Source organism: Acinonyx jubatus, chromosome E2 (assembly GCF_027475565.1).
Source record: "Acinonyx jubatus isolate Ajub_Pintada_27869175 chromosome E2, VMU_Ajub_asm_v1.0, whole genome shotgun sequence".
In the NCBI taxonomy this organism is placed as follows: Eukaryota; Metazoa; Chordata; class Mammalia; order Carnivora; family Felidae; genus Acinonyx; species Acinonyx jubatus.
In genome coordinates this window covers 19,402,859-19,429,540 of record NC_069396.1, presented here as the reverse complement: position 1 = coordinate 19,429,540, position 26,682 = coordinate 19,402,859, and the positions used below count along the sequence as shown (strand labels likewise).

At 46.9% G+C, this 26,682-nt stretch overlaps 1 protein-coding gene and 1 long non-coding RNA gene across 4 annotated transcripts; both read left to right on the top strand.

The window, feature by feature from the left end:
• Nucleotides 1-405: 405 nt before the first annotated feature.
• On the top strand, nucleotides 406-10,923 carry LOC128313252 (uncharacterized). Its single transcript, XR_008293693.1, has 2 exons — nucleotides 406-1,542; nucleotides 10,226-10,923. It is a non-coding gene; the product is annotated as an uncharacterized LOC128313252 (long non-coding RNA).
• A 2,019-nt stretch (nucleotides 10,924-12,942) lies between these two features.
• CMTM3 (CKLF like MARVEL transmembrane domain containing 3) lies at nucleotides 12,943-20,868 on the top strand. Of its 3 annotated transcripts, XM_027055243.2 has the most exons (5): nucleotides 12,969-13,224; nucleotides 16,240-16,395; nucleotides 17,406-17,501; nucleotides 17,907-18,027; nucleotides 19,538-20,868. In XM_027055243.2, the coding sequence occupies exons 1-5, from the start codon at nucleotides 13,066-13,068 to the stop codon at nucleotides 19,564-19,566; spliced, it is 561 nt and encodes a 186-aa protein (XP_026911044.1). In that variant the 5' UTR covers nucleotides 12,969-13,065; the 3' UTR covers nucleotides 19,567-20,868. The 3 variants fall into 3 exon arrangements, with proteins under 3 accessions (XP_053066697.1, XP_026911045.1, XP_026911044.1); XM_027055244.2 differs by lacking the exon at nucleotides 17,907-18,027 and having other exon boundaries at nucleotides 12,959-13,224; XM_053210722.1 differs by lacking the exons at nucleotides 16,240-16,395; nucleotides 17,907-18,027 and having other exon boundaries at nucleotides 12,943-13,224.
• Nucleotides 20,869-26,682: the final 5,814 nt, after the last annotated feature.

The following is a 26,682-nucleotide window of genomic DNA, read 5'->3' as shown; positions in this document are numbered from 1 at the left end:
TGATCTAAACATTATTTTGTTCATTCAACAAAAGTTACTGAAAGTTTTGGTGCAGAGGGCAAGACCAGAGATGGGCCTCTCAGGGTGCCTGTAGGCCACAGGGCACACAAGGTTTGGGGTACCCGTAGCGTGGGTGACAGAGGCTGTCAACAGTGACCAGCCAAAGGGGCCAGAGGAAAACAACAGACTGGAAAACAAAATGGACATTTTATTCACATTAATTTTTTTTTTTTTTGAGGTTGGGGAGAGAGAGTAGAGGAGGGGCGGAAGAGATGGGGGGTGGGGAGTAATGGGGTGCCCCCCCCCAGCCTAGCCAGGAACAATGTGAGAGACAGGCTGAGAGGGTCAACTGGGCCGTGAGAGCCATGCTAGTGGCTCGGGCCTTTGTCCTAAGTGCCACATTCAGGTGGGGAAGCAGGTGGAGCCCAAACTTGGATGGCCCCAGCCATAGGGCCTCCACCATTCCAGTCATTACTCCCTCTGTAGCCCCCACAGCACCCCCTGCAGGCCAGGCAGGGTGAGGCAACCCTGCTGAAAGTGGGAGCAACTACAGGGAGTTACATTGTAAAGAAAAACTCAAAAATGCACCCTATCCTGCCATGTGACCCCAAATTCCTCTCCTAGGTATTGAGCCAGGAGGAATGGTACATTAGAATTTTCATAGTAGCCAAAAGGCAAAAAAGAGCTTACAGGTTCAAAAGGAGATAAACCCAACTGTGCTACGTTCATAAGATGGAAATCTACTCAGCAATAAAAAAGGATAGTAATACAACACGGTAATAATGATAAAAATAAAAGATTCATAATGACTCTCACATATTGAGTGAAAGAAGGCAGACTCAAAAGACATACCCTATGATTCATTTCTATGAAGCTCAAGGACAGGGAAAAATACAGCGGTTGCCTCAGGAGGTGAAGTTTGGGGACTGATTATAAAGGGGCACGAGGAGGGGGAGCCTGGGTAGCTCAGTCAGTTAAGCATCCGACTTTGGCCCAGGTCATGATCTCGCAGTTGGTGGGTTCAAGCCCTGCATCTGGCTCTGTGCTGACAGCACAGAGCCTGCTTCAGATTCTGTGTCTCTCTCTCTGCCCCTCCTCTGCTCACACTCGAGCTCTCTCAAAATAAATAAACTTTAAAAAAAAAAGGGGGGGGGCATGAGGGCATGAGAAAGTTCTTTATTTTCATTAGGGAAGTGGTCACATAGGTATATACATGTGTCAAAACATTCAACTATATACATAAAGCCTGTGTATTTCATAGTATGTAAATTTTATCTAAAAATGTAAGTGAAACATGACTGTGTTCAGAATCTAACGGAAAAGGGTAGACCTTGCTGAACTCCTTTGTGTGGCCATTCCTCTCAATCCCTGGAGGCGGCTCTCTGAAGCAGGCAGAGGTTTCCCATGTCCAGACGGAGAAGGCGTGCAGTGGGGCGGAGCGTGACTTGATGCAGCCACCTGTCATACTGAGGAGAACCTGGGACAGGGTTGTGGTCACCACAGACTTCAGGAAGATGCCTCTTTGGACCAAAACTACATCAGGTGAGTATCTTCCAGGAGTAAGGAATGACCTGGGGCATATCACCCATGGAAATGGCCAAAATGCAAATTCGGAAAAATCCTAACTACAGGGTAAAGATACCATGTCCTTAAAACAAGGGACTGTAAAGACGACAATAAGCTAACAACAGTTCTTGGAAGGCGGGAGGGAGTAGATTATGAGAAACATTTTAAAATTTAACAGAAGGGTTGAATAATAGAACAGACAGGGGCATCTGGGTGTGCTGGGTGTGGAGGCTCCTTAAGATTCTCTCTCTCCCTTTCTCTGTGCCCCTCCCCTGCTGGTATACTCTCTCTAAAAAAAAAAAAAAAAAAAGACTAGCAAAAGAAAACAACAGAGATTAGAGTACAGATAAATAAAACATAGAGTAGAAAAATAATAGAATCAAGAAATCAAAAAGTTGGTTCTTTGAAAATATCAACAAAAAAAAGATCAACAAATCTTTAGGTAGTGATGAAGAAAAAAAGGGAGAGAACACATAACAAAAACCAGAATTGAAAGTGCAGACATTACTAATGATGATAGAAAAATAAAAACGAATACAAGATTATAACAATTGTATGCCAACAAACTAGATGAAATGGACAAACTAGAAACATACAAATTACCTAAAGTGATTCAAGAAGAAATAGAAAATCTCAACAGATCTACAAAAGATCAAAATAGTAACCAAAAACCTCCCAATGAAGTCCAGTACCAGATAGTTTCACTGGTGAATCCTACCAAACATTTATTTATTTTTAATTTATACTTTTTAAAGTTTTTTTGAGAGAGTATACAAGTGGGGGAGGGACAGAGAGAGAAGGAGAGAATCCCACTGATGGTGTAGAGCCTGATACGGGGCTCAAACTCACGAACTGTGAGATCATGACCTGAGCCAAAGTCAGATGCTTAAGTGACTGAGCCACCCAGACACCCCTCTACCAAACACTTAAAGCAGAATGAATACCAACCCTTCGCAAACTCTTCCAAAAACCAGAAGACAAGGGAACACTTCCTAAGTCATTATATGAGGCCAGAATTACCCCAATAACAAAGCTAGATGAAGACATCACAAGAAAACTATATACCAACATTCGTTGACTGTAGATGTAAAAATCCTCGACAAAATATTAGCAAACCAACTCTAACAACATATTAAAATTATTATATACTATGACCAAGTGGTATTTACCCCAGAATAGTACTGCAAAGTTTTTGAAAACTGAACTGCCACTGGAGTCACAGTCCAATGGTAGGTAGGATATTGTGGCCTGAATCTAACCAGTTGATTGCCTGCTTAAAAAAACAAACAACAACAACTAAAAACCAACACTCTCTATAGGAATTAAGTAAATCCAGAGTTCATAGCATAATATTCAAAATGTCCAAAATACAATAATTACTTGACATATTAAGAGACGGAAAAATCTGGGGCACCTGGGTGGCTCAGCTGGTTAAGCATTCAACTCTTGATTTCCGCTCAGGTCATGATCTTGTGGTTCATGGTATCAAGCCCCATGTTGGGCTCTGTGCTGAATAGCACAGGATCTGCTTGGGATTCTCTCTCTCCCTTGCTCTCTGCCCCTCCCCCACTCATATGTGCTCTCTCTCTCTCTCAAACATTTAAAAAAAATGTTAAAAGAAACAGAAAAATCTCAAAATTTCATGAGAGAAAAGACAATGAATAAACAACCCTAAATATAACAACGAATGTTAGATGATTAGACAGAAACTTTAAAGAGAATATTATAGCCATGCTCTAAGAATAAGTGAAATAATTGGAATGATAGAAAGTCTCAGTGGAGAAATAGAAAATATTTTTAAAAATCAGATGGAAATTTTAGAACTGAATACAATAACCAAAATAAAAAATCTCACTGGATGTGCTTAATAACAGAATGGAAATGACAGAACAAGGAGTTCGTGAACTTGAAGACAAATCAAAAGAAATTATCCAGTCTCAGAAGACATGAATAGATACTTTTCCAAAGAAGACATCCAAATGGCCAACAGACATATGAAAAGATGCTCAACATCATTCATCCTCAGGGAAATACAAATCAAAACCACAATGAGATACCACCTCACACCTGTCAGAATGGCTAAAATTACAACCCATGAAACAACAGATGTTGGCAAGGATGTGGAGAAACAGGAACCCCTTTGTAAGGAATGCAAACTGGTGCAGCCACTCTGGAAAACAGTATGGTGGTTCCTCAAAAAATTAAAAATAGAACTGTTCTATGACCCAGCAATTGTACTACTAGGTATTTACTCAAAGGATACAAAAATGCTGATTCATAGGGGCACATGCACCCCAATGTTTACAGCAGCACTATCAACAACAGCCAAATTATGGAAAGAGCCCAAATGTCCATCAACTGATAAATGGATAAAGACGATGTGGTGTATATATATACAATGGAATACTACTCAGTGATCAAAAAGAATGAAATCTTGCCATTTGCAATGACATGGATGGAAGTAGAGTATACTATGCTAAGCAAAATAAGTCAGAGAAAGACAAATATATGATTTCATTCATAGGTGGAATTTAGGAAACAAAACAGATGAACACAGGGGAAGGGAAGGAAAATAAGATAAAAACAGAGAGAGAGGCAAACCATAACAGACTCTTAGATACAGAGAACAAACTCAGGGTTGCTAGAGGGAGATGGGTGGGGGGATAGGCTAAATGAGTGATGAGCATTAAGGAGGGCACTTGTAGGGATGAGCACTGGGTGTTACATGTACGTGATGAATCACTGGTTCCTACTCCTGAAACCAACACTACACTGTATGTTAATTAACTTGAATTTAAATAAATTGTTTAAATATAAATGTTTAAATAAAGTAAATTTAAAAAGTATCCAATTTCAACAAAAAAAGAGTAATAAGATTGAAAGAAGAAGAAGAAGAAGAAGAAGAAGAAGAAGAAGAAGAGAGACTCCAGAACTTTAGAGACAATACCAAAAGAATACTTGTATCACTGGATTCCCACAAAGTATGGAGTGAGAGTGTGGCACAAAAACTTCTTGAAGAAATGATGGCCGACAACTTCCTCAAATAAGCAAGAGACACAAATTTACAGATTCAAGAAATTCAGTAAATTTCTAACAGAAGAAGCAAAGAAATCATACTCGGGTACATCCTAATCAAATTTCTCAACACTGAAGATGAAGAAAAAAATATTGAGAACACCTAGAGGAAAATGATGCAACAATTTGAATAACTGAGGATTTGCCATCAGAGACCATGGAGCCCAGAAAGAAGTAGCACAATTTTCAAGTGTTAAAGGAAAATAACCATCAAACCAGAATGCTTTATCCAGTGAAAATACCCTTCTTTCATCAATGAAGGTAAAAAAAAAAAAAAGAAGACATTCTCAAAAAAAGGAAGACTAAAAGAACACATTGCCAGTAGATCTGCTCTGAAAGAAGCGCCAAAGGAAGTTCTTTAGACAGTAGGGAAATTATACCGGAAGGAAACATGGCACTTAAAAGATAAAGAATGAGCAACAAAAATAGTAAATATCTTAAAAATTAAAAACAGAACTACCATATGATCCAGCAATCCCACTCCTGGATATATGTCCAAAGAAAACAAAATTATGTTGAAGAGATATCTGCACCCCCCTGTTTATTACAGCATTATTTATACATGGAAACAATCTAAGAGTCCATCAATGGATAAATGGATAAAGAAAATATGGCATATACGTATATATATATATACATATATATCATATATATGTATATACACATACACACACAACGGAATATTATTCAGCCTTTAAAAAGAAGGAAAACCTGCCATTTGTGGCAAGATAGAGGACACTTTGCTAAGTGAAATAAATTAGAAAAAGACAAATACTGATCTCACTTATATGCAGAATTTAAAACAAGAAAAAAGAAAAAAATGAAACTCAGAAAATGAGATCAGATTTGTGGTCACCAAAGACAAGTGATGGAGGGAGAGAGAATTAGATGAAGGCAGTCAAAAGGTACAAACTTCCAGTTATAAGAGACATAAGTATTAAAGATGTAATGTGCAACATAACTATAGTTAATATCGCTGTATGCCATATTTGAAAGTTGATAAGAGGGGCGCCTGGGTGGCGCAGTCGGTTAAGCGTCCGACTTCAGCCAGGTCACGATCTCGCGGCCCGTGAGTCCGAGCCCCGCGTCAGGCTCTGGGCTGATGGCTTGGAGCCTGGAGCCTGTTTCCGATTCTGTGTCTCCCTCTCTCTCTCTGCCCCTCCCCTGTTCATGCTCTGTCTCTCTCTGTCCCAAAAATAAAAAATAAACGTTGAAAAAAAAAAAATTTGAAAGTTGATAAGAGACTAAATCCTGAAAGTTCTCATCACAGGTTAAAAAACACTTTTCTCTTTTTTTGTATCTATATTTGATGATGGATGTTAACTAAACTTACTGTGTTAGTCACTTAACCATACACATACATCAACTTCTTATGCTGTGCATTTTAAACTTATATGTCAATTATTATTGTATATCAGTTCTATATCAATATAAAACTGGTAAAAAAAATAGTAAATATCTGGACAAATAGAATATTCTTCTCAAGTTCTTTAAAATATGTTTGATGTTTGAAAGCAAAAATCTTCTTTTTTAAATGTCTTAATGTTTATTTATTTTTGAGAGAGAGACAGACAGACAGACAGAGTGTAAGCAGGGGAGGGACAGAGAGAGAGAGGGAGACACAGAATCCAAAGCAGGCTCCAGGCTCTGAGATGTCAGCACAGAGGCCAACACAGGGCTTGAACCCATGAACCGTGAGATCATGACATGAGCCAAAGTCGGATGCTTAACCATCTGGGCCACCCAAGAAACCCCACAAGCAAAAATCTTAACATCATCTGATGGGATTTCCAGTATAGGTACATGTAATACATGTGACAGCCACAACATAAAGAGGGGAGGTTAAAATGACATATATGATGTTCAAGTTTCTGCATTGCATTTGAAGTGGTAAAATATTAATTCTAAACAGACTGTGAAAAGTTAAGCATGTATATATTAATCCCTATAGAAAACACTAAAAAACAGTACAAAGAGAGTAAAAAGCTCAATAGATGTAGTAAGAGAAGACTAAAAAATATTTAATCCAAAAGAAGGCAAGAAAGAATGGACAAATAAAGAAGGAACAAACAAAACAAAATTGTAGACCTAAATCCAAATATAAATAATTACATTAAATATAGATGGTCTAAACATACCAATTAAAATAGATGGTCAGATAAATTTTTTTAAAGACTCAATCATATGCCATCTACAGGAACCTCTACTTTTTTTAAGTTCTTATTTATTTATTTTTGAGACAGGCAGGTAGGGGCAGAGAGAGGGAGTGAGAGAATCCCAAGCAGGCTCCAGGCTGTCGGTGCAGAGTCCGACATGGTGCTTGAACTCACAAACTGTGGGATCCTGACCTAAACTGAAATCAAGAGTCAGACACTTAATCGACTGACCACCCAGGTGCCCCAGGAAACTCATTTTAAACATAATGGTATAGGTAGATTAAAAATAAAAGAATGGAAATAGATACTGCATTTGAACACCAATCAAAAGAAAACTGTAATGGTTGTACTCACGTCATACAAAGCAAAAAGCAAAAAAACAAAATCACCAGGGATAAAAGAGACACTACATAAGGATAAAATGATAAATCCACTTTATGAAAATACAACAATCCTAAATCTTCCTAATAACAGAGCCTCAAAATGCATAAAGCAAAAACTGAAAGAAGTGAACAAAAACATGGACAAATCTACACATATTGTTGAGGATGTCAACTTTTCTCTCCCAGTAATTGATAGAACAAGTACACAGGAAACCAGCAAGGATCCAGAAAAACTAAATACCACAAATCAACTGGATCTAAATGACATTTATAGATCACTTCACTCAATAATACATTCTTGTCAAGTGTACAGCAAAGCATTCACCAAGATGGCCCATATCCTGAATTATAAGACAAATCTCCATAAACTTAAAAGAATTAAAATCATACAGAGTATATTCTCTGGCATAATGGAATTAATGGAAATTAAACTGGAAATCAATAACAGAAAGATGACTAGAAAATCTCCAAATGTTTAAAAATTGAACAATATACCACCAAATAATCTGCAGTTCAAAGATAACGTCTTGGGAAAAATTAGAAAATATTTTGAAGTGAACAAAAATGAAAATACAACATATCAAAGTTGGTAACATAAAACAAAAGTAGTAGAGAGATAGTTTTAGCATTAAATGGTTCTATGAGAAAAGCAGAGACAAGATATACAAATGCCAACAAAAAGAAAGTAGGTGTGGTGAAATTAATATTAAATGAAATAGAATTAAAAGCTAAAAGCATTCACTAGGGAAAACAGAGATATCAAAATGATAGTTTAATAAATGCCAGGTACTATTCTAAGATATTTTTATGTATTATCTCATTTAATCCTTATAATAATCAGATGACTGGGGTGCCTGGATGGTTCAGTCGGTTCAATGTCCCAGCTCTTGATTTAGGCTCAGGTCATGATCCCAGGATTGTGGGATCCAGCTCTGCGTCAGGCTCCGTGCTGAGCATGGAGTCTGCCTCAGATTCTTTCTCTGCCCCTCTGCCCTATTCACACACACACTCCTGCTCTCTGTCTAAATAAATAAATCTAAATTGTATACATAAATTATAATACATAATTTAATAATTTATAAATTTTAAATTTATAATAGATAAATTTATATATACATAAAAAATTTTTAATAGTAATCATACGACTTAAGTAATGTCACTATCACCATTTTGTGAATGGAGAAACTGAGGACAGAGAAGAAAGTCATACAACCGGGATTTAAACACTTGGCTTATGCTCTTAATTGCTATCCTACTGAACAAAACATATGTTAACCCCTGTTCATCCAACATTATAACTTAAAAACAAAAACAAGAAAACATTAGAAATCCAAAGAAAAGTAATACATGGAAAACTTTAGTGAGGAGCTTTAATATATCTGTTTCAGTAAATCAATACATCAAGCAAAAGAAAGGTAAGTATACAGAGAGTTTCAATTACATCATTTAAAAGATACATAGTAGATACATAGGTAAGTTTTGTACCCAACTAGGAGAGAGTATTCAATCTTTTTAAACACACAAGGAACATTTACCAAACTTGACTATCAGGACACAAAATCTCAACAAGTTCCAAAAAAGGAGAACATATAGACCTATTCTCTAAATAAAATAAATAATAAAATTAGATATTCACCAGAAAAGTCTCACATTTCTCTAACTAAAAACTTTAAAATACCCTTTTAAATTATTCTTGGATTAAAGAGGAAATTAAAATGAAACCTACAAGCTAATTAGAAGTGAATAAAAATTAGAGCAATATTTTGGGGATGTGTCCTAAGTGGTCCTCAAAGAAAGATTTATAGCTTTAAATGCCTTCATTAGGAAAAAAGAAAGATCTAAATAAAGCACAACACAACACACAAGAAATAAAATATAATGAAATAAAAACTAGCGGTCAATTCTATTTATGAAAATAAAGGCAAAAATCCCAAATAAAATACTAGCAAAATGAATCCAGAGGTTTATCAAAAGAGCAAAACACTACGGGTATTAAAGGTACATCCCACAAATGTAAGGATGGTGAGTCAGGAAAACTGCTCTTGGAGCACTTGGGTGGCTCAGTCGGTTAAGCGTCCCACTCTTGATTTTGGCTCAGGTCATGATCTCAGAGTCACGAGATCAAGCCCACCGTCAGGCTCTGTGCTAGGCACGGAGCCTGCTTGAGATTTCCCTCCCTCTCCTTTTGCCCCTCCCCACTAACACTCCTCCCCACCACCACCCCTCCCCCCTCCTGCACACTCACACAGGGCCTGCTCGAGTGCTCTCATCTCTCTCAAAAAATTAAAATTAAAAAAAAATTAAGAAAAAAGAAAAAACTGCTATTGTCAGTCATCACATTCCTAGATTAAAGGGAAAAAACACCAGGTTCTAGAAGGAAAAATCTGTATGGCAAAAGTGCCAAGTAAAAGGCAAATGACAAACCAGGAAAAACTATTCATAACTCACATTTCAGAAAAAGGAAATCTCCTTTTATAATCTCCTGAATATAGGCGTTCTTATGCATCAATTTTTTTAAACAGACAATTAATAGAAAAACATACAAAGGATGTGAAAAGCAGTTCTCGGAAAAGCAAAAGCAACTGGCTGTTACATATGCAAAAACAAAACAAAACAAAAAAACCCCTTGATCCACTCATAACTAGAGAAATGCAAATCAACACTGCCCAGGGGGTTTTGTTTCTAAATACCATTCTCCAATAAAAGAACCTGAGTTTCCTGGAGGAACCCTGACTCTAGGGCTGAAATGGGGAGAATACAATATGACCCTGAAGCACTTTATAGGGTCAGAAAATAAGCAAATGAGGGAAAAAAGATGCGGGCTGGGTACACAGGAACCCACCTGAAGGAGCTAATAAAGGCCAAAGATGAAACAATTTAACCAACAAAATTAAGCATGATAGTATTTAATTATAACCCAAAGACTAAAATAAATCAGTGTAGGAGAACAGAAAATATTCCTTACACAGGAATGTAAAAGGAATAGAGAGAGCCACCCTCCTTCATTCCAGAGCAGACATTTCCTGCTGCCATCCCATGTGATAGGTTCTGAGCTGGGCTATATGACTGGATCCCATGGAGCTCACAGCCCATGGTGGGAGGCACAGTGGTCACAGGCATCCAGTCACCTCAAGCAGGGGCACCCCTTGGGTTCTACTTGCCCTCTCCCTGGACTCTCTCAGCCACCCGGGTGAGTCGCCACATTTTATGTGAGTATGAGTTCCCTTTCAGTAAAGTGAGATCTGAATTACATGACATAAAATGCAACCATTTTAAGTGCATTTGATATGCTTTGACGAGTGTATGTTCCTGTGTAGTCACCACCCTAGTCAAAATAAAAAACACTTCCAGCACTCCAGAAAGCTTCCTCCTGCCCCTACTGATGTGACTTCCGTCACAATTGCTTAGTTTCACCTGTTGTAGAAATTCATAAAAATGTAGTCATGCAATATGTCCCTTTTGAGCCTGGCTTCCTTCATTCAACATAGTATCTGCAAAATGCGTCTATATTGTTGCATTTGTCAATGATTTCTTCCTTCTGGAGCGCTTGGGTGGCTCAGTCACTTTAGAGTCTCTTACTAGTTTTAGCATAGGTCATGATCTGGAGGCTTCGTGGGTTTGAACACTGCATTAGGCTCCTGGCTGGCAGCTGACTCCTCGTGGGCAGCACTGAGCCTGCTTGAGATTCTTGCTCTCTCCCTCCCTCTCTGCCCCTCTGCTGTCTCTGTCTCTCTCCAAATAAATAAATATTTTTAAAAAATGATTTATTCTTTTTTCTCGCTGAGAAGTATTCCAGTGTATGCATACCCCACAGTTTATTCTCTCTGCTATAATGAACCACCAGGAGGTGTGCAGTTTGAGCTACGAAAAAGACAGCTGCTGTGAACATTCACGTCCAAGCCTTTGCACTGACGTTGGGTAAATACCTACAAGTAAAATGCCTGAGTCATACAGGCTCTGTTTAACATTTTAGGAAACTGTCAAACTGTCTTCCGACGTGGAGGTAATCGTTTCCACCCCCATCAGGGGTGTAGGAGAGTTCCAGCTGCTCCACGGTGCCTCCCCAGCACTGCAACAGTAGCATCCCCTTTTAGGAAGCCATTTTAATAGGTATAAAATTGTATCTCATTGTGGCTTTAATTTGCCTTCCTAGACGTCTGATGATATTGAATATCTTTTCCTGTGCTTACTGGACATCGTATATCTTTGTTGGATTATCTGTTCAAAACTTTGGCCCATTTAAGTTATTGGGGTGTTTTCTTCTTAAAAATGAGTTACAGTTTTGAACTGTGATTTAATTAACACTGATCGATATCAGGTTGTCCTCTGTTCTAACCTTCACCTGGCCTCTTTCCAGGCAATCTAGAGTAAGATCCAAACACCAGGGCCTGGTTCTCCACAATCTGTCTCCTCCTCCTGGCCCTTTGTTAGTTCTTTCTTCTACACAGGCTCCTGGCAACCCTCTGAATCAGCCATAACCAGCCAGACCTCTATTACCAGGAATTATTTTATTCAGGGATCTGTGGACACATTTAGTTCACTCACTCCCCGCAGATAAGTTGAGGCTCCCTTGCATCCTGCAAATGAAATCTTTCTAGCACTGCTGTTTAATAAATAAATGAGCAAATGAATACCTCTTACCTGGTGGGAGAGATCAGCAAAGTCTTCTTTGAGGAAGTGAAACCACAGTATGACCACAGAAAAAGAGTTCATCACATAACAAGATGGAGAAGAGCATTCCAGGTAGCAGGGTCAGCATGTACAAAGGCCCCGTGGTAGGAGGGAGCATGGCTTGTTCAAGAAACTGTAAGAAAGTCTGTGAGTGGGAGAGACAAGGAGCAGAGGACAGCAAGAGATTATGGTTTTAGGCTCTTTACCAAGACTCTGAGCAAGATGGGAAACTCCCAAGATTTGGGGGGTAAGGGAAATGGAGGTGATCCTGATTGAAGATTTAAGCATCCTTCTGGCTGCCAAGGAAGGAAGCAGAGAGGCCTCTTAAAGACACCCTCCTAGGAGTCCAGGGAGGAGGCAGGAGTACTCTGGGACGTAGTCGGGGCCTTGGTGGCGGTGAGTAGTGAACAGAAACAAAGCTTTAGAACATGAAGATGTGCAGGCCTGGTCACGGACTGATGGTGACGGTGAGGGAGAACGAGGACAGCCCCAGGCTCAGATCTTGGGGTGGAAGGATGGATGGCAGTGCCCTTCACTGGGGCTCAGGCGCCATCTGGGTGTCCTCCAGGGATGAACAGGGAGAGGGAGCAGAGGGCAGGCCAGGACAGCCAATGCAGAGGCCCAGGAGATGGTCTGGCCAGGGATGGGAGGGCAGGCTAGGGGAGAAAGAGAGAGTGAGGTCGGGGAGCTGACAGCGCGATTAAAGCGCCGCAGGGGGACCAGACAGAGGTCTTGCAGTTTGGGCGCTTCAGTTTCTGGGTCCCGGACACAAGCAGTGACGCGGGCAGGAAGCTAGAGGACGCAGCGCGAGTACACAGCCCGAAGCAGGGAATGGAATCCCCGACGGGGTGTTCAGGGACGGCAATTAAGAAGGTCTCGCGGGTGAGGGGAGAGTGCGGGCGTCTAAGGAGGCCCCAGCCCAGCACCAAGAACCGCAGAACCGGCAGCCGGGAGCCAAGAGAAGTAGGAGAGGAGGGGGGGCGGAGCGGAAGGGAGCGGGACGGCGGGGGAGCTGGAGACTGAGAGGACGGGAGGAGGGGGCAGAGCAGGAGTGGAGGGGCGGGGCGGGGCGGGGGCGGGGCGGGGCGGCGGGGGGGATGCTCCCCGCTCTCGGGTCTCGCCTTTTTCTCCTTCCGCACTGTCTGGGTTTCCGCTTCCCTCCCGGGCGCGGGGTGAGGGAGCGGGGCCGCGCCTCGGTCCCGGCCGCCGCCGCCATGTGGCCCCCAGACCAGGAACCCGACCCGGACCCCGACCCGGCCCCGGCGCGCGCCGGACGCTCCCCGCCGGGCGCGGCGATGCCCGGGCTCCGCGCCCTCCTGCCGGCGCGCGCCTACCTCTGCTCGCTCAAAGGCCGCCTCCTGCTGGCAGAGTCGGTGAGTGCGACGCGGGGCCGGGGCTGGGGCCCGGGTCCGCGGAGGCGCCGTCGAGACTCTCGGCCCCGCCAACCCCTCGGAGCCGAGGAAGGCGGGCGGATCTGGGTGCATTCCCCAGGCGTCGGGTGGCGCTGACCCTCAGCGCACGAGACCGAGGCGAGATGGGGTCTGAATCCAGGCCCTCCCGGCTCCTTAAACCAACATGGGGGACCCGTTGAGAAGCCTGGGGCCGGGTCCCGTCCACGCGACGGCCGGGCCACTGGAAACCCAACCCAGCTCTGTGTGACTCCGGGCGCCCCCGCTCTCGCTGGGCCCCCGAGACGGGTTGCGTCCCTGCATCTTCTGGCCTCCATCGCGGGCGCTCCGCTCCGCAAACCCTCCTGCCATCCCTGGCTGCGCCCCGGGAGGAACTGGGCCCCTTCGGCGCTTCACGACGCTCGGGTGGGGGGCCAGGGTCAGTTCTCTGCGCTCTTGCCCGCTTTCCTGGGCGCAGGGAGGGCCGGCCGGGCCTCGAGCTGCGGGGCAGAGGCCAGAGTGGACTCCTGCCAGCTGAGACGGGGAACAGCGGGTAGTGGGGAAGGGGACCCCCGGGACTGGGTGAGGCTAAGGCTCGCAGGCAGACCCCTCCCCCCGGGTGCACGGGGCCGGGGCGGGAACCCAGCGGGGTGACTTCATCCTCCTCCTCCCCTCCCTCGCTTGGATCCAGCCGCCCCGCCCCCTCCGACTCCTTCCTCCTTTTCGCAACCCCCACCCCTGCCCGTCAGGCCTTTGTCTTCGGGACACTCCGAAAACTCCGGCGCAGTCAAGTGTGTGGGGTGGGGGGTTGGTGCTGTCCTCCGTGCAGTACCGGGGAGGAAGAGGCCGGGCACAGGGAAGGCGAAGTAGGGAGGAGCTCTTGTACCTTAGATTTCCCAGCAGTTTGACAGCCCCTATCCTTACTCCCACTTTGCAGACAAGAAAGCTGAGGCCAGAGCATAGGGGATTTGACAGGTGGGTCACTTGAGGGCTGGGTGACACCAAGGATGGGAGTGGAGATCAGAGGAAGGAGGCTGCTGCCCCCACACTTCTTCCTACTGCCCGGGGCAGATGTCCCCGGCCCGCGTCGCAGTCACTTGACTCAGCAAGCAGGAGGCAGACTTTGAGCGGACAGATGCCAGTTCAGCCCTGGAAATTGATGGGAACCTCTTTTGCAGAGAAGCCTTTAATCCACAGGCCACTGAGGGGCCCCAATCCCAACCCACTCAGCCCACCTCATAGAGGAAGCCCTTGGCACATAGCTGGGTGTCAGGAATCCAGACCTAGGAAGATAAAGAAGTAGGGAGGAAGGGTTAGGGGTGATCACTGAAGACACAGGGGAGCCATTCTGGTCCCTCTTGGCTCCCTCTGGTCACCTCCGGCTGCCTCCAGGCCCCAGCAAGTAGGGAGACTGGACATGGACGGGAAAGGCAAGGAAGTAGCCACCAGGAATTAGGGAATGAGGAAACAAGAATGGAGAGGGGGGATCCCCAAAATCTGGCTTTGGGGGCGGTGGACAGGAAGGGGAGAGACACAAGAACAGCCCTCTCTTGAGGAAGTACAGCTGGGGACAGAATTTGGTCGGGGTCCCATGGACTTGCTTTCCTGGGAGACCTCTCTCTATGCCTTTATTTCCCATCTGTTCCACTTGAACTTAGCTACTTCCATGGCCATGTTCAGGGCTGACTTGTGCCCTGGGGACTCCCCGGGATCTCTTCATTTGTCTGAAGTGCATTTGTCTGAAGCAGCCACAGTGTTTCCTGTGTGGCATCTGGGTGTCCCTCCAGGGCCCCTAGGCCCCACTCCAAGCTACTCAACCATGGGCATGCTGAGCCCAGCCCAGCCATAGTGACAGAAACCAGGACAGGTAAAGGCCAGCAACCGTGGGGCAAGAACTATAGCTGTGTGGTCAGCCAGCCCTGGGTTCAAATTCTGGTGCCTTTTTTATTGCATGACACTGAGCAAACGTCACTTCACCTGTCTGCACCTGTTTTCTCATCTGTAAAGTGGGCTGTGAGCAAGCACCTGTGCATAGGTGGTTGTGAACATCCCACAGACCTCAGCGGGCACTGGCCTGGGGAACAACAGCCCCGTCAGTCAGCGTGGTCTGCCCTGCAGCGCACCACATGGTCTGCAGAACTAGCTAGGGGCCTCCGCATCTTCCTGCATCAGTTCCCACCCACAGCACATGTGGAGGGCTGCGGAGAACTCCAATTCTTACTCCTTAATGCAGTGTGCCCTTTTCACAAAGGCTGGAGGGGTGATGCAGCAGGGCCTCAAGTGTCAGGGTCAACACTCCCTCCTGGATGTTTTTTTCTTCTTATGAAAATTTGCAAATCTCTAAAAAACCCGAACGGTTTTACTGTTAGTGCCCATATACCCACCGCCATGCTTGCTTTATCACATATCTTACCCATTTACCTGTCCACCAAGCGAATTTAGTTTTTGATGCAAAGTAAAAATATACTTTGCCCGCATCAGTACATTTTACCTCTGAACACTTCAGCATGCATATCATTAACTAAAGCTCCAGATTTATATATTTTTTCAGCTAACATTTACATTTTGGGGAGTTGGGGGTAATTTTTTGAAACTGGTTCCTGCTTAGTGACTGCTTAGGTTTGATTTGCCCTGTTGGACGCCATCTGAGCTGGGGGCCCTGTTGGGTGGTTTCTGCCTTAGAGCCCGCTGGGGTGGGGATGGGGTGAGCAGCTGTAGGAGGCAGCCTGGCCGGGTGGGGGTGGGGAGTGCTGGCGCTGGACACACATGAGAAGCTGGGGCTTCCTGACTGGGTCCTGGCAGGGAGCTGGTGAAGGGTCCAGATGCAGAGCCATGCCCAGGGGCTTAGGGGGCAGCGCGGGTGTGGGCCAGCGCCCCACGACAGGGTTCTAATCCTGGCAGTTGTGGGACTGTGGGCAGGTCACCTCCCCTGTTCCTGACTGCAGAGCACTGGGCCAGGGGTTGTGCAAGGGCACTGACTTTCCCTTGCCTCACCTCCAGGGTCTGTCGTTCATCACCTTTGTCTGCTATGTGGCATCCTCTGCATCCGCCTTCCTCGCGGCACCCCTGCTGGAGTTCCTGCTGGCCCTCTACTTCCTCTTTGCTGATGCCATGCAGCTGAATGACAAGTGGCAGGGATTGTGCTGGCCCATGATGGTGAGGGCTGGGCCCCAGGAGGGAGGGGTTTGGCTGCATTTCGGCCCTCACCTTTCACTGTGCTGGAGGGGCTGTTTGCCTTAGGTTGGAGCCAGGCCCCACCACTCAACAGCCGTGTGACCCAGAGCAGGTTGCCTTAACCTCCAGGGCCTCCAGTGCCCCTCCCTGAGGCAGGGAACCTTAGCCGGCATCATGGCCCCTGGCCACCAGGTGGCGCTGGTGTTCCGAGCTGGGCCTGCCGGAATGAGCCTCTGCCGCAGGAATTCAAGCCATTTCCAAAAGGGCAAGGCAGGTTAACTGAGGGCTTGCGGGGCTTGCCCAGGCCTTAGCCATCTGGCAACTCGTTTTGTCACCTTGGGAGGCCTCAGAGCCCCACCTCAAACCTTGCTGTTTGAAAAGGGGCAGAAAGGCTGCCATTCAACCCTGGTCTCTTGACTTCGTATCCCATATACTTCCTGATGGGCTACAACCCGTGTCCCCATTGTAGAGACAGGGGAGCAGAAACCATGATGCATAAATGGATCTGCCGCAAGTATGTGGCACAGTGAAGCCCAGGGCCAGTTCTCCCCGTTGGAGAGCAAGCAGGGAGCAGATGAGCAGGTTTCCAACTTCCCCTTTCTTAGGGAACAGGGAGACCTGCATGTGGGCCAAGCCACAGGGCAGGTGCAGCCTGTTGTCCACGGGGCAGTGGATGGCCAGCTGGACCGGGGACAAGGCGGCCTCAGCTGCTCGAAGCCCGCAGGGGCACCTAGGCAGGGGCAGGAATGGGGGTGGGACGAGGACCAGGGAGTGCAAACAGAGAGCCCGAGGATGCCAGATCTGCGGGGCCAGCTGTGTTTCCAGGCTGCCGGGCCCATCATCCCCTGGCCAACAGTGGGTTCCAGCCCCATTCCTGCCACCTGGTGCCCTTCTGAGCCCCTGTCCCCTGCCTGGGCTCCCAGCTGCCCCTCCCCAGTGCTGTCCTCCACTCCTGGGAGGCCAGGGCAGTGACTGTGCCCACCGCTCCCCAGGACTTCCTGCGCTGCGTCACAGCAGCCCTCATCTACTTCGCCATCTCCATCACAGCTGTTGCCAAGTACTCAGACGGGGCTTCCAAAGCAGCTGGGGTGAGTAGCCGCCCTCTCCCTGGAAGGGGTTGTCCAGCAACGCCCCCTTGGGTTCACCCCACCCCAGATGCCCCTTGGACACTCTGTGGCTGGGGCACAGTCTGTCCCAGCTTAGGCCCCTCGGGGCTTCACGTGGATCTCAGCTATTCCAAAGTCCTCTTATTGGAGATTTAATCCACACTGAGTTTTGAAGGCTGTTTGCCCAGCCAAGATAACAGCTCATGTTCCTCCTTGTTGGTACCGGGAGGGGTCTGTGCTTGCCAATCGGAGCTGCTTTTCCAAGCAGATAAAGCCAGGTGGTAGCTTCTCGGGCCGGCCCCCCCATCCCCCCGTTCCCAGGCTCTCGGACCAGGGACTCCCAGCTCCTGATGATGGACTCCATCCACCTTGTGTCCTATCCCACAGGTGTTTGGCTTCTTTGCCACCATCGTGTTTGCAATTGACTTCTATCTGATCTTTAATGATGTGGCCAAATTTCTCAAACAAGGGGACTCCGCAGACGAGAACACAGCTGACAAGGCAGAAGGTGGGTGGCCACCCTGTGGGTTTTTACCTGGGAACGTGGCTTATCACCCCTGGGGACCCTGCTCTCCCTGAGGGATACCCAGCCAGTTTGCGGCTCCAGGAGGAGCATCCCCACAGGCCGAGAGTGTCTTTGCAGCCTGGTTCTCCTGCTCCTTCATGCAGCTGGCTCTCCAGGGACGCTGCCCTTGCAGGAATGGTGAGCTGAGGGCAGGCCTGGCGCTCCTCTTCTGTGACACCTTCGCTGATGAGCCCCCGGGGGTAGCCAGTCACTGGGCTGCAGAGCTGCCACCGGCAGGACCAAGGCACCTGCCCACCCCCCACCCCAATCTCACCTGCCTGTGGCTCAGGGACCAGAGAACCAAGCTCTCCTCCTTACCTGCAGCACCGAAACAAGCTCAGTCAGGCTTATGAGCCAGCAGAACCCACCCTTCTGCTAAAAATATATGAGGCTCATCTCGTCCCATCCCATACTAAGGCTAAAGCTAGGTTAAATGTTCCTAGATGTTTTCCTTAGGTCTTTGTGACCTGCTTACCAGTTGCCTGCCTGCTATGGATGCTTCTAGACAACCACTCTAGTGGACGAGTAGGAAGTAGCAGTGGAGACATGTGTTTGAATATTTTGTGAGCTTTAAATATTTGAAGGTACATAGTTATATATAGTAATTTTTTTTGCTATAAAAGTATTCCTAGCTTATGTGTTAGAATGACTACAGCAAAACCACAAAGTCATGCCAGTCCAGCCCTTGGCACAGGGAGTTAAGGTTTATGGAGGCTCTCTGAGCTTGTCCATGACCCAGGAACAGTATGAGGACTGACTGGGGTTCTAAGGGACAGAGATTGGTCCCTCCCTGAAAATAGCAATTGGCACTGCTGGGGGAGGTGCGGGAGGTTTATGACTTAGGTGCTTTTCCTTCCTGAAGGTTCCAGAAGGCTCTATAGAGTAGTCTTCAGTATTGGGATTCTAGGAACCTTGGAGTTACACTGCATAGATAGGCCCTTAACGTTATAAAATGTGTCTGATTACTATATAAAATTAGGATTGGGGCAAGGAGGATGGAAACTATAAGGTGGCTAAAAAGAGGCTTCCTTATTTTCTAGTATATTTTAGTTTCTTGGGCCAGAAAATAGCTGTCCCCACCTTTCCCTGCTGAATTGCAGAGTAGGGTTGGGTTTGGGGTGTAGACATACCTCCCTGACACCCCGAAGTGAGAGTAGCCCAGGATGACAGGGGAGAGCCTAGAGCAGAGGCATCCGGGCTCCACCCCCTCCACGTGGCCATGCCCTGGAGGTGACAGCAACCGCCTGTCCCAGGTCCCAGGCACGGGTGTTGGGGGGGAGGGCAGCCTTCACACCAAGTAGATACCACCATCACAGTCAGCTGCAGGAGGGGCCTGAGTCCAGAGCTCCAGCCAACAGCCAGAAACCCAGCCAATCTCCCCAGAAACAGCTTCCAGGCACCGCTGGTCTGGAAGCTCCCACCAAGCATCCTCTTTGCTTTCCTTTCCTTTCAGAAGAGAATTCCGACTCTGACTCTGACTGAAGGCCTACCCTGCCCTGGCAACCCGAGCCTCATGGGCCTTGACTGCTGCACCTTCTGACCAGAAGAGCCGGGACGTGGTCAGGGGACCGTGTGTGTTGGGAGAGAGGCTGTGACCTCAGCAGCAGTGGGAGTTGCTGAGGGAGCCAGCCTCCTCACAGCCCCAAGGTGACGTTCCCAAGCCCAGCATACAAATCGGCACCCCTTGGCTTAGCCCAGTCCAACCGCCCCATACACAGGGGCTTCGTGAATATTCTGCCACTTCTCATTTCTGCCCCGCAGACCTTAAGCCTTGTAACCTCCCTGCCAAAAATCAGCACAAGGGGACAGAGCTGATGGAGCCTTGTTACGGGAGGCATCTCATGCTGCAAAGCTGGCGGGGGGGGGGGGGGGGGGGGGGGCAGGTAGATGTAGGGCAGAAACCACCACAAGGCCAACCTGCTGGGCCCCAGGGGGGTTTGTCTGCATTTGCTCACAACAGGCACTTTGTGGAGAATAATCCTTCTAAGATTCTTTTGTTCAAGGAGTACCAGCTGCCTCTTCGTTTCTTTTTGTTTTTGTTCTTAGTGTTTATTTTTGAGAGAGAAAGACAGAGCATGAGCAGGGAAGGGGCCGAGAGAGGGAGGGAGACAGAATCCAAAGCAGGCTCCAGGCTCTGAGCTGTCAGCACAGAGCCTGACGAGGGTCTCAAATTCATGAACCTCGAAATTGTGACCTGAGCCCAAGTCGGACCATTAACCAACTGAACCACCCAGGCGCCCCTGCCTCTTCATTCTTGAAGCAGGGAGAAAACTGACCTTGGCTCTCATCTGGGAGAGAGCGGGTCCGTAACGGGCACCTCACGCCCTCGGAAACCACGTCTTCTCTGGGCAACATGCCAGTTGTAGATTAGCTTACTAGGTCCAAAGGAGCGAGGGTACCTAACAGTGAAGTAACTGACAGCGTCCTGGGTAGCTGGGCGGGCCCAGCCAAACCCTCTTGCCCGCCAGCAGGCGAGAGGCTCCCAGGCACTCAGCATGATGTGTTTCTCGACCCCAGAGCAGGTCTCCTGACCACCTCTCCAGAGGTGAAATGTGCCTTCTGTGTTCGCCTGAGGACCTGTGCAGTGTATGTATGTTCAATAGGATTTTGTAACTGTATGTAATTTTTTTTTTTACACAACAGTAGCTTCTTTAAATGGCCTTTCCTGTGACCCAAGAGGCCTCATGAATGAGCCAGACATGGACCCATGTCTTGGGCATTTGTAACCTTTGTTCTTCTCTTGCATGTGAAAAAAGCCATAATGGATTAAACCAGACTACCTGCTTAGAGTGTATGTGTTTGAAAACCCCTCACACTCCCCAGAGCATGCGGTCCAGGGTCACGCTTCAGCACAGACTGGGCACGTACACGGTGAGTCCCGACAGCGCCAGGCTTCGATAGCACACGCACATTTGCTCCACACCAGGCACACCTAAGCATCAGACGCCTGTGCTCTCCTCTAGTCTTCACACGATCCTGTTTCACTGTCCAGGAAACTGACAGAAGGTTCAGGAACTTGCCCAAATCATCATGGCCCCTTTGAGGAGGGCCTCTCACTTATCTATCAGATAACCACCCACGGCACCTCTGAGATAGCCAGAACCTGGGCCTCTCGTGGTTTGGAAACTGGTCGCACGAGGGACCCCACACTTGAAGACTGGGAGAGCGCCGGGTCGGCATTTGGCCCAGGTATCCTGCCCCAGCTTTGACACACGTTCTGAAAATACATCCGAAAGCTGATGTGCAGAAACTGAGAGGGGTACACGGTGGGACCTTGCCTGCCCAGCTCAGCCAGCCAGGCTGCCTGTCAACACCCATACCCCGGCCTGTGCCACGGAGGCAGGCTGTGTTCAGCCACCACCTCACAAGCTTGTTTCGGGAACTAGGTCCGCGGCCTTTGAAGGGACGGGAGGGAAGTCGGAGTGAGGAGACAATGCCATTTTTACATGTCCATTTATTAAACAAGAACTCCTTCGTGACAATTTAATACAATATTTATTAACGATTAGTGCTGAGAAAATTATTTCCCTCTACATACAAAAATACAGATTTGAACACTATGAAAACAATCAGGACGAGTACCATGAAGAATAGGTCCTTCAAAAGAAATAAAGGGGCAAAACTGAGGGCAACGTGAGGCTCTGTCTGCTGTCGGGGACAAACCCACAGGAGCAAAGGCTTTGGGGCCCCAACACCACTCCAAATGGATAGAGTCAAACCTACAAGCCAGGGTTTGAGAAGCCAGGAAAGCCACCAACAGCATAAACCAATGTTTGCCAAATGGGCATCACCTCAGAATGCCCCACAGCTGTGCCTAAATGATTAAAGGAAAAAGACTTCTAAGAAGCAAAATGTAATCGTTACTAAGTTAACATTGCCCCCCAAAAGTGCCACCCGGCCAAGTACCAATGAATAATCATATTGGAGCTATTAGCCATCTGATTTCATTTCCTCTGTTAAAATAATGACATCTTCTGGCCCTTCCAAAGGGCAAAAAAGAAGCTACAGTTTGAGTAAATCCATTCCTTCATTTTGCAGTGGCTCAGCTAGTTCACTCAAAGAATTTTCTTCACACAGAACTCCGTCCTATAGATATGGGAGGGGTGGGAAAGCCGACAGAGCAGCTAGAGCGTTATCTAATGTCAGCAAGCTCCTCACAGCAGGGAGTCTATTTTGTCCCAGCGCAAAACCAGAAAGGGCCACTGAGCCCACCCCGGGGAGTCCACAAACCAAAGTCAGCGGAGGCCCCTTGGGCAGCCCCTCTCTCCCACGCAGGGCTGGAGGTGGGCCTGAGCCGGTCCTCTGCTTCACCAGCCCGCCAGCAAGGGAGATCTTCGCTGTGTCAGACCTAAAGGGGAAAATCAGAGCGCCACGGATGTTCCATGCTTTTCCTTTCTACAGAACCACTTTCCTCTTACCGTTTGAGGCGAGCAGTGGCTCTCCCTAACTGAACAAGTGGTTTAAAAATGCCAAATGCAGTTATACTGATTAATTATTTCACAGAAATATACGCTGACTCTCAGACTGTTGAAATAAGCAGAAACAAGTCATTGGGGAGAAAGCAGCAGAGAGGAGACAGGAAGAGCCAAGGTGGGTGTGGTTTTTTCTCTTTTTTAAAATACATAACGAAGTTGAAAGGGATAATGGCTAAACCTCAAAGCCATTATTGCTAAAAGCAATATTAAAAGGACACGATCTAACATCATGCTACAAAAATAGTGTCATCTGGTTTAACTAAATGTACATCTTTTTTTCAGTTCCATGATTGACAAGTGTTTATGTGACTGACACACAGAAGGCACCGAAGGTGAAGTGATTATTATTTGTCTTAAAATATACAAAGACAGAATTACTTACTTCGGGGGAAAAAAAATACAGTCATACCTGTAATAAATAGTTAAGTGTTTTTGCCACGGGTTCCCGAACCCCTACAGATTTCAACATATACAAATAGTTTCGATCCCTACATTCTCTTGGAACCACATCAAAATCAAGTTAACAAAAGCATTGGTTTTATCCACATATGTCAGTTTCATCATGAGGCAGGATTTGAAAACCCATTTTTAAACGGGTTACAGAGTGAAGGAGCTGGAAGCAGTCAGCCCCCGTGCAGGTCTAGGCCAGCTTGGGGATCCATCTGGGCCTCCTGCCCTCGTCCTTCCCCATGAGCCAGCCTTCCCCCAGCCTTTGGACCAGCCAATTCTCCCTTCAAGCTCTGATTCTTTGCCTCCTTCACTTCTGCAGAAAGGGAAACTTGCGAAATCAATTCTGGAAAAGGCAGGAAAGCAAAATGGCCCACTGAAGGAGGCAGGCATCAGTTAGACCTGGCCCTGCTTGATACAGGCACCAACCGGGTCCCCACACTGTCCTCATTTCCTGGTAACAGGAAATGCTTTCTACTGGGGTTCAGCAGCGTTCTCCAGAGACAACTCCGACGTGACAGTTTTGGACTGAGTCCCATACAAACCAGTACCCGAATCAACTGTGTCCTACCTTCTCTGGTCTGAGGCACAATTATGAAAAGAAACCTCACCTCACCCTAATCCTGTCAACAAAGCTGATTAAGGTCATTTGAGACCAGTTCCTACTGGAAATTGGAACCAGAAAGGTTCTGACAGCCCACTAGAGTCCAGTCTATTAACTCCTTAATGAAGGCTCTCTGGCCTCTGCGTACAATGCATCCCAAGGAAAACCTGCCGCTCCAAGGTGTCTAGATGAGCAAGCAGGTCACCCTAATTAAAGTCTTGGCATGAAAATGCGGAAAACAAACTGACCCTAGGAACAAGATGCACTATTCAAGGATCCATAAGCTAAACTTTATTTTAGGCAAGTTGCTGTTGCTTCAACCTCAGTGGGCTTGTAGGTAACTTTTTTCTTTATTGTTACATTTATGGGATAAGAAAAACCAGAGAGGGAAAAAAAATCCCCAAGGTTCAGAAATTGCACTGAAATGGGACAGAAATATAATCTAGACCAAAGAAGGAAGAACACATCGGCCCCATTCCTCTGTTTCAAGCCTAAGAGTGTATAAATGCCACTAATGCCACTTACTGGTGTGAAGGAAAAGTCAAACGGAACATTCATTTTCAGAAGAAAATTCTTCTAGCTCTAACAGAGTTTAAGGGTATTTTCTATCAGGGACAGTTTCTAAATAAAAGCAATGGACAGGGTCAAATGTTTCAAATAACCTTTCAACCACACAGTTCTTATGATCTCAATAATATCTGCTGAGAGAGGAGGAAACACGAGATTTTATAAAAAGCCAGGAAAGGTGACAAAGCTCAAGGAGGCCTGTGTTAGGTCTGCGTCCTCTCTGAGGTGGACCCAAACCAGAATCTGAGTCCCCTGTCCAGACCTCAAGAGCCGACCCAGAGCTCCAAGGCATACTGGTCCCGACATCCAGCTTTGGCTCTCAGGCTGAATGCAAACCTCAGCCCTCACTTTTCCAGAGACAAGAGAACAGGAAGGTAGTTAACCAAGCACATTTTTTCAAAATGGCCTGGGTCGGTGACCACATGCAGGGTGATGGCCAGTTCCCCGGAGGCACGCAGTCTGGGTGTGCTGGGCCCCTCTCTCCTATCACCTCCCATTCTTGCCCCTGCTCCACTCTCCAGTCTGTTGCCCAGCTGGTCCTGAGAGTGGGTGCTGATAAGGTAAGAAAAATTTGAGGCAGACAGAAGTCCTGGGTTCTGCAAAGTTCACTAGGAACCAAAAAGGCGTCTGGGGACCTCAAAAGCTAATGACAGTCCCTTGGGGCAGAGAACAACTTTTTATTTTCCTAGAGAGAATCAATTGGCAGTAGCCTTTACCTAGAAAGTGCTTTTTGCCTTTACCTGTTTAATGTCCTTATTTTCCTGTAAACAAGATATGGAGAAAATGACAGTCGGGAAGTAGCAGGATGACTTCCCGGTTGCCTGGTTTTGAACACGGATGGCACAGTGGGAACCACTTAAGTCATCACTGCCTTCCAGAATCACTAAATTGGCCACACATCGCCTCCACACACTACTTACGTTAGGGCTGGTTCTGAGAACTCAAAGAAAATCTTGCACAGCCAGAGATTAGAACTTGGGCCACCTCTTAGACACGTGGAGAGGTGAGGAGTTTCTTCCAAACAGCACATGATTGTCTGCACGACGAGGTGAGCTTGGACCGCACACAGGACATAATATACGGAGGCCTTATTCCAGGCTCGTTCGTTGCAAGCAAGAATCCATACACATGTGCAGACAAAAGAGTGCCTCCTCGCCTCAAGAGACCGCCTGTGGCTGAACCCAAGTCTGAATCGCTAAGAAACCATCAGAGAAAGGCAGAGGAAGTGGCAACCTTTTTAAAAGAGTAGACATGTTTTCAATGGAGTCAAAAGCTCTCACCATCTAACACGTCGGATACACTTCATGCCTACCCACAGGCGTGCGCCTCCCTGCCAGGGGACAGTCGTGGTGCCCTGAGGGCCGGGGCTGTGGTCCGCCCCCGAGAGTCAAGCCTTCAGAGCCGGTGGGTCCCGCTGGCTCCCATGTGACCAGCCAGGCTCTGTCCCCGCTGGCTTTTCAGTTCCAGCCGCCGAGACCAGGACTGGACAGGCCACTACATCCTTGCCTTTTTGTGGGCAAAGGTAACCTCTCTGGGGTGAGTGTTTCTGCACAGAGTAAAAATCTAAAATAAAATACTTTGAATCAAACTTGTCCTATAAGGTCTTAATCTGTGACTACCTTTGTCCTTCCCTGGCTTTATATGGGACCAACGAGCGACTTTCAGCCTCCATGACTGTAATCTTTCTATATGAAAAGAAAAAGACCTCTCCCTCCCTCCACGCCTTCAACCCTGTAGGGAAACATACAGGAGAATCTGAGGGAGAAAATACCACATCAACGAAAATCAGTGCCAAGATCAACTTTCTCTGAAGACGTCGGTGTGCATCTATCTAAAACCACCAGGGGTTCCACCGGAGGCTGGAAGGTCGCCACCACACGGTCTCCAGGCACAAAGTCCAATCTACACAGCAACTGCAGTTCCCATCAAGTTTGGCACAAACTACGAAAGCCAGCATCCTCCTACCAGAAAATTGAGAAACACTGAGATTGCCTCAGCCTTAAAATACCCCAAACCAAATGGATGTGGTCCACATTGGAACCATTACATGCACAAATAGGCTTCCTTCAATTTGCAAAAACAAAACTAAAGTCCTCCTAAGCGCCCCTAAATCTAGATTGTCCTGTTTGCACACAGAGGCAACATAAGAAAAACAAGTGTCGTCACATTCGCCCTAGACAACCACACTCTCCTCTCAGAACTGCCCCCGCCACGCTGCCGCGCGAGGAGGTCTGCTCCCGGGCTCTGCGCCACACCAATAAGAGAGCTGGCTGCTTCTGGCTGTAGTGGGAGCTAATTAAATATAAAGAAATATATTTACAGAAACCATGGGGGAGCCTCATGGCACAAAGGATATTAAATAGTTACAGGGACATAAATAATTCTGAAGATTCTAACACTAAGATGCAAAGCGACCACTACGTCCCTCGGTGGCACAAGGGATCGTCACTTTTTATCACCTATAAGCATTTACAATTGCAATGGGCTTCAGAACCACTACTTGCA

Excerpts from the sequence above, each read along its gene's own strand:
- CMTM3 (XM_027055243.2), top strand. The coding sequence starts at position 13,066 with ATGTGGCCCCCAGACCAGGAACCCGACCCGGACCCCGACCCGGCCCCG. Across the intron at positions 16,396-17,405 it reads GATTGTGCTGGCCCATGATG|GACTTCCTGCGCTGCGTCAC; the intron begins GTGAGGGCTGGG and ends ACCGCTCCCCAG. Across the intron at positions 18,028-19,537 it reads CACAGCTGACAAGGCAGAAG|AAGAGAATTCCGACTCTGAC; the intron begins GTGGGTGGCCAC and ends CTTTCCTTTCAG.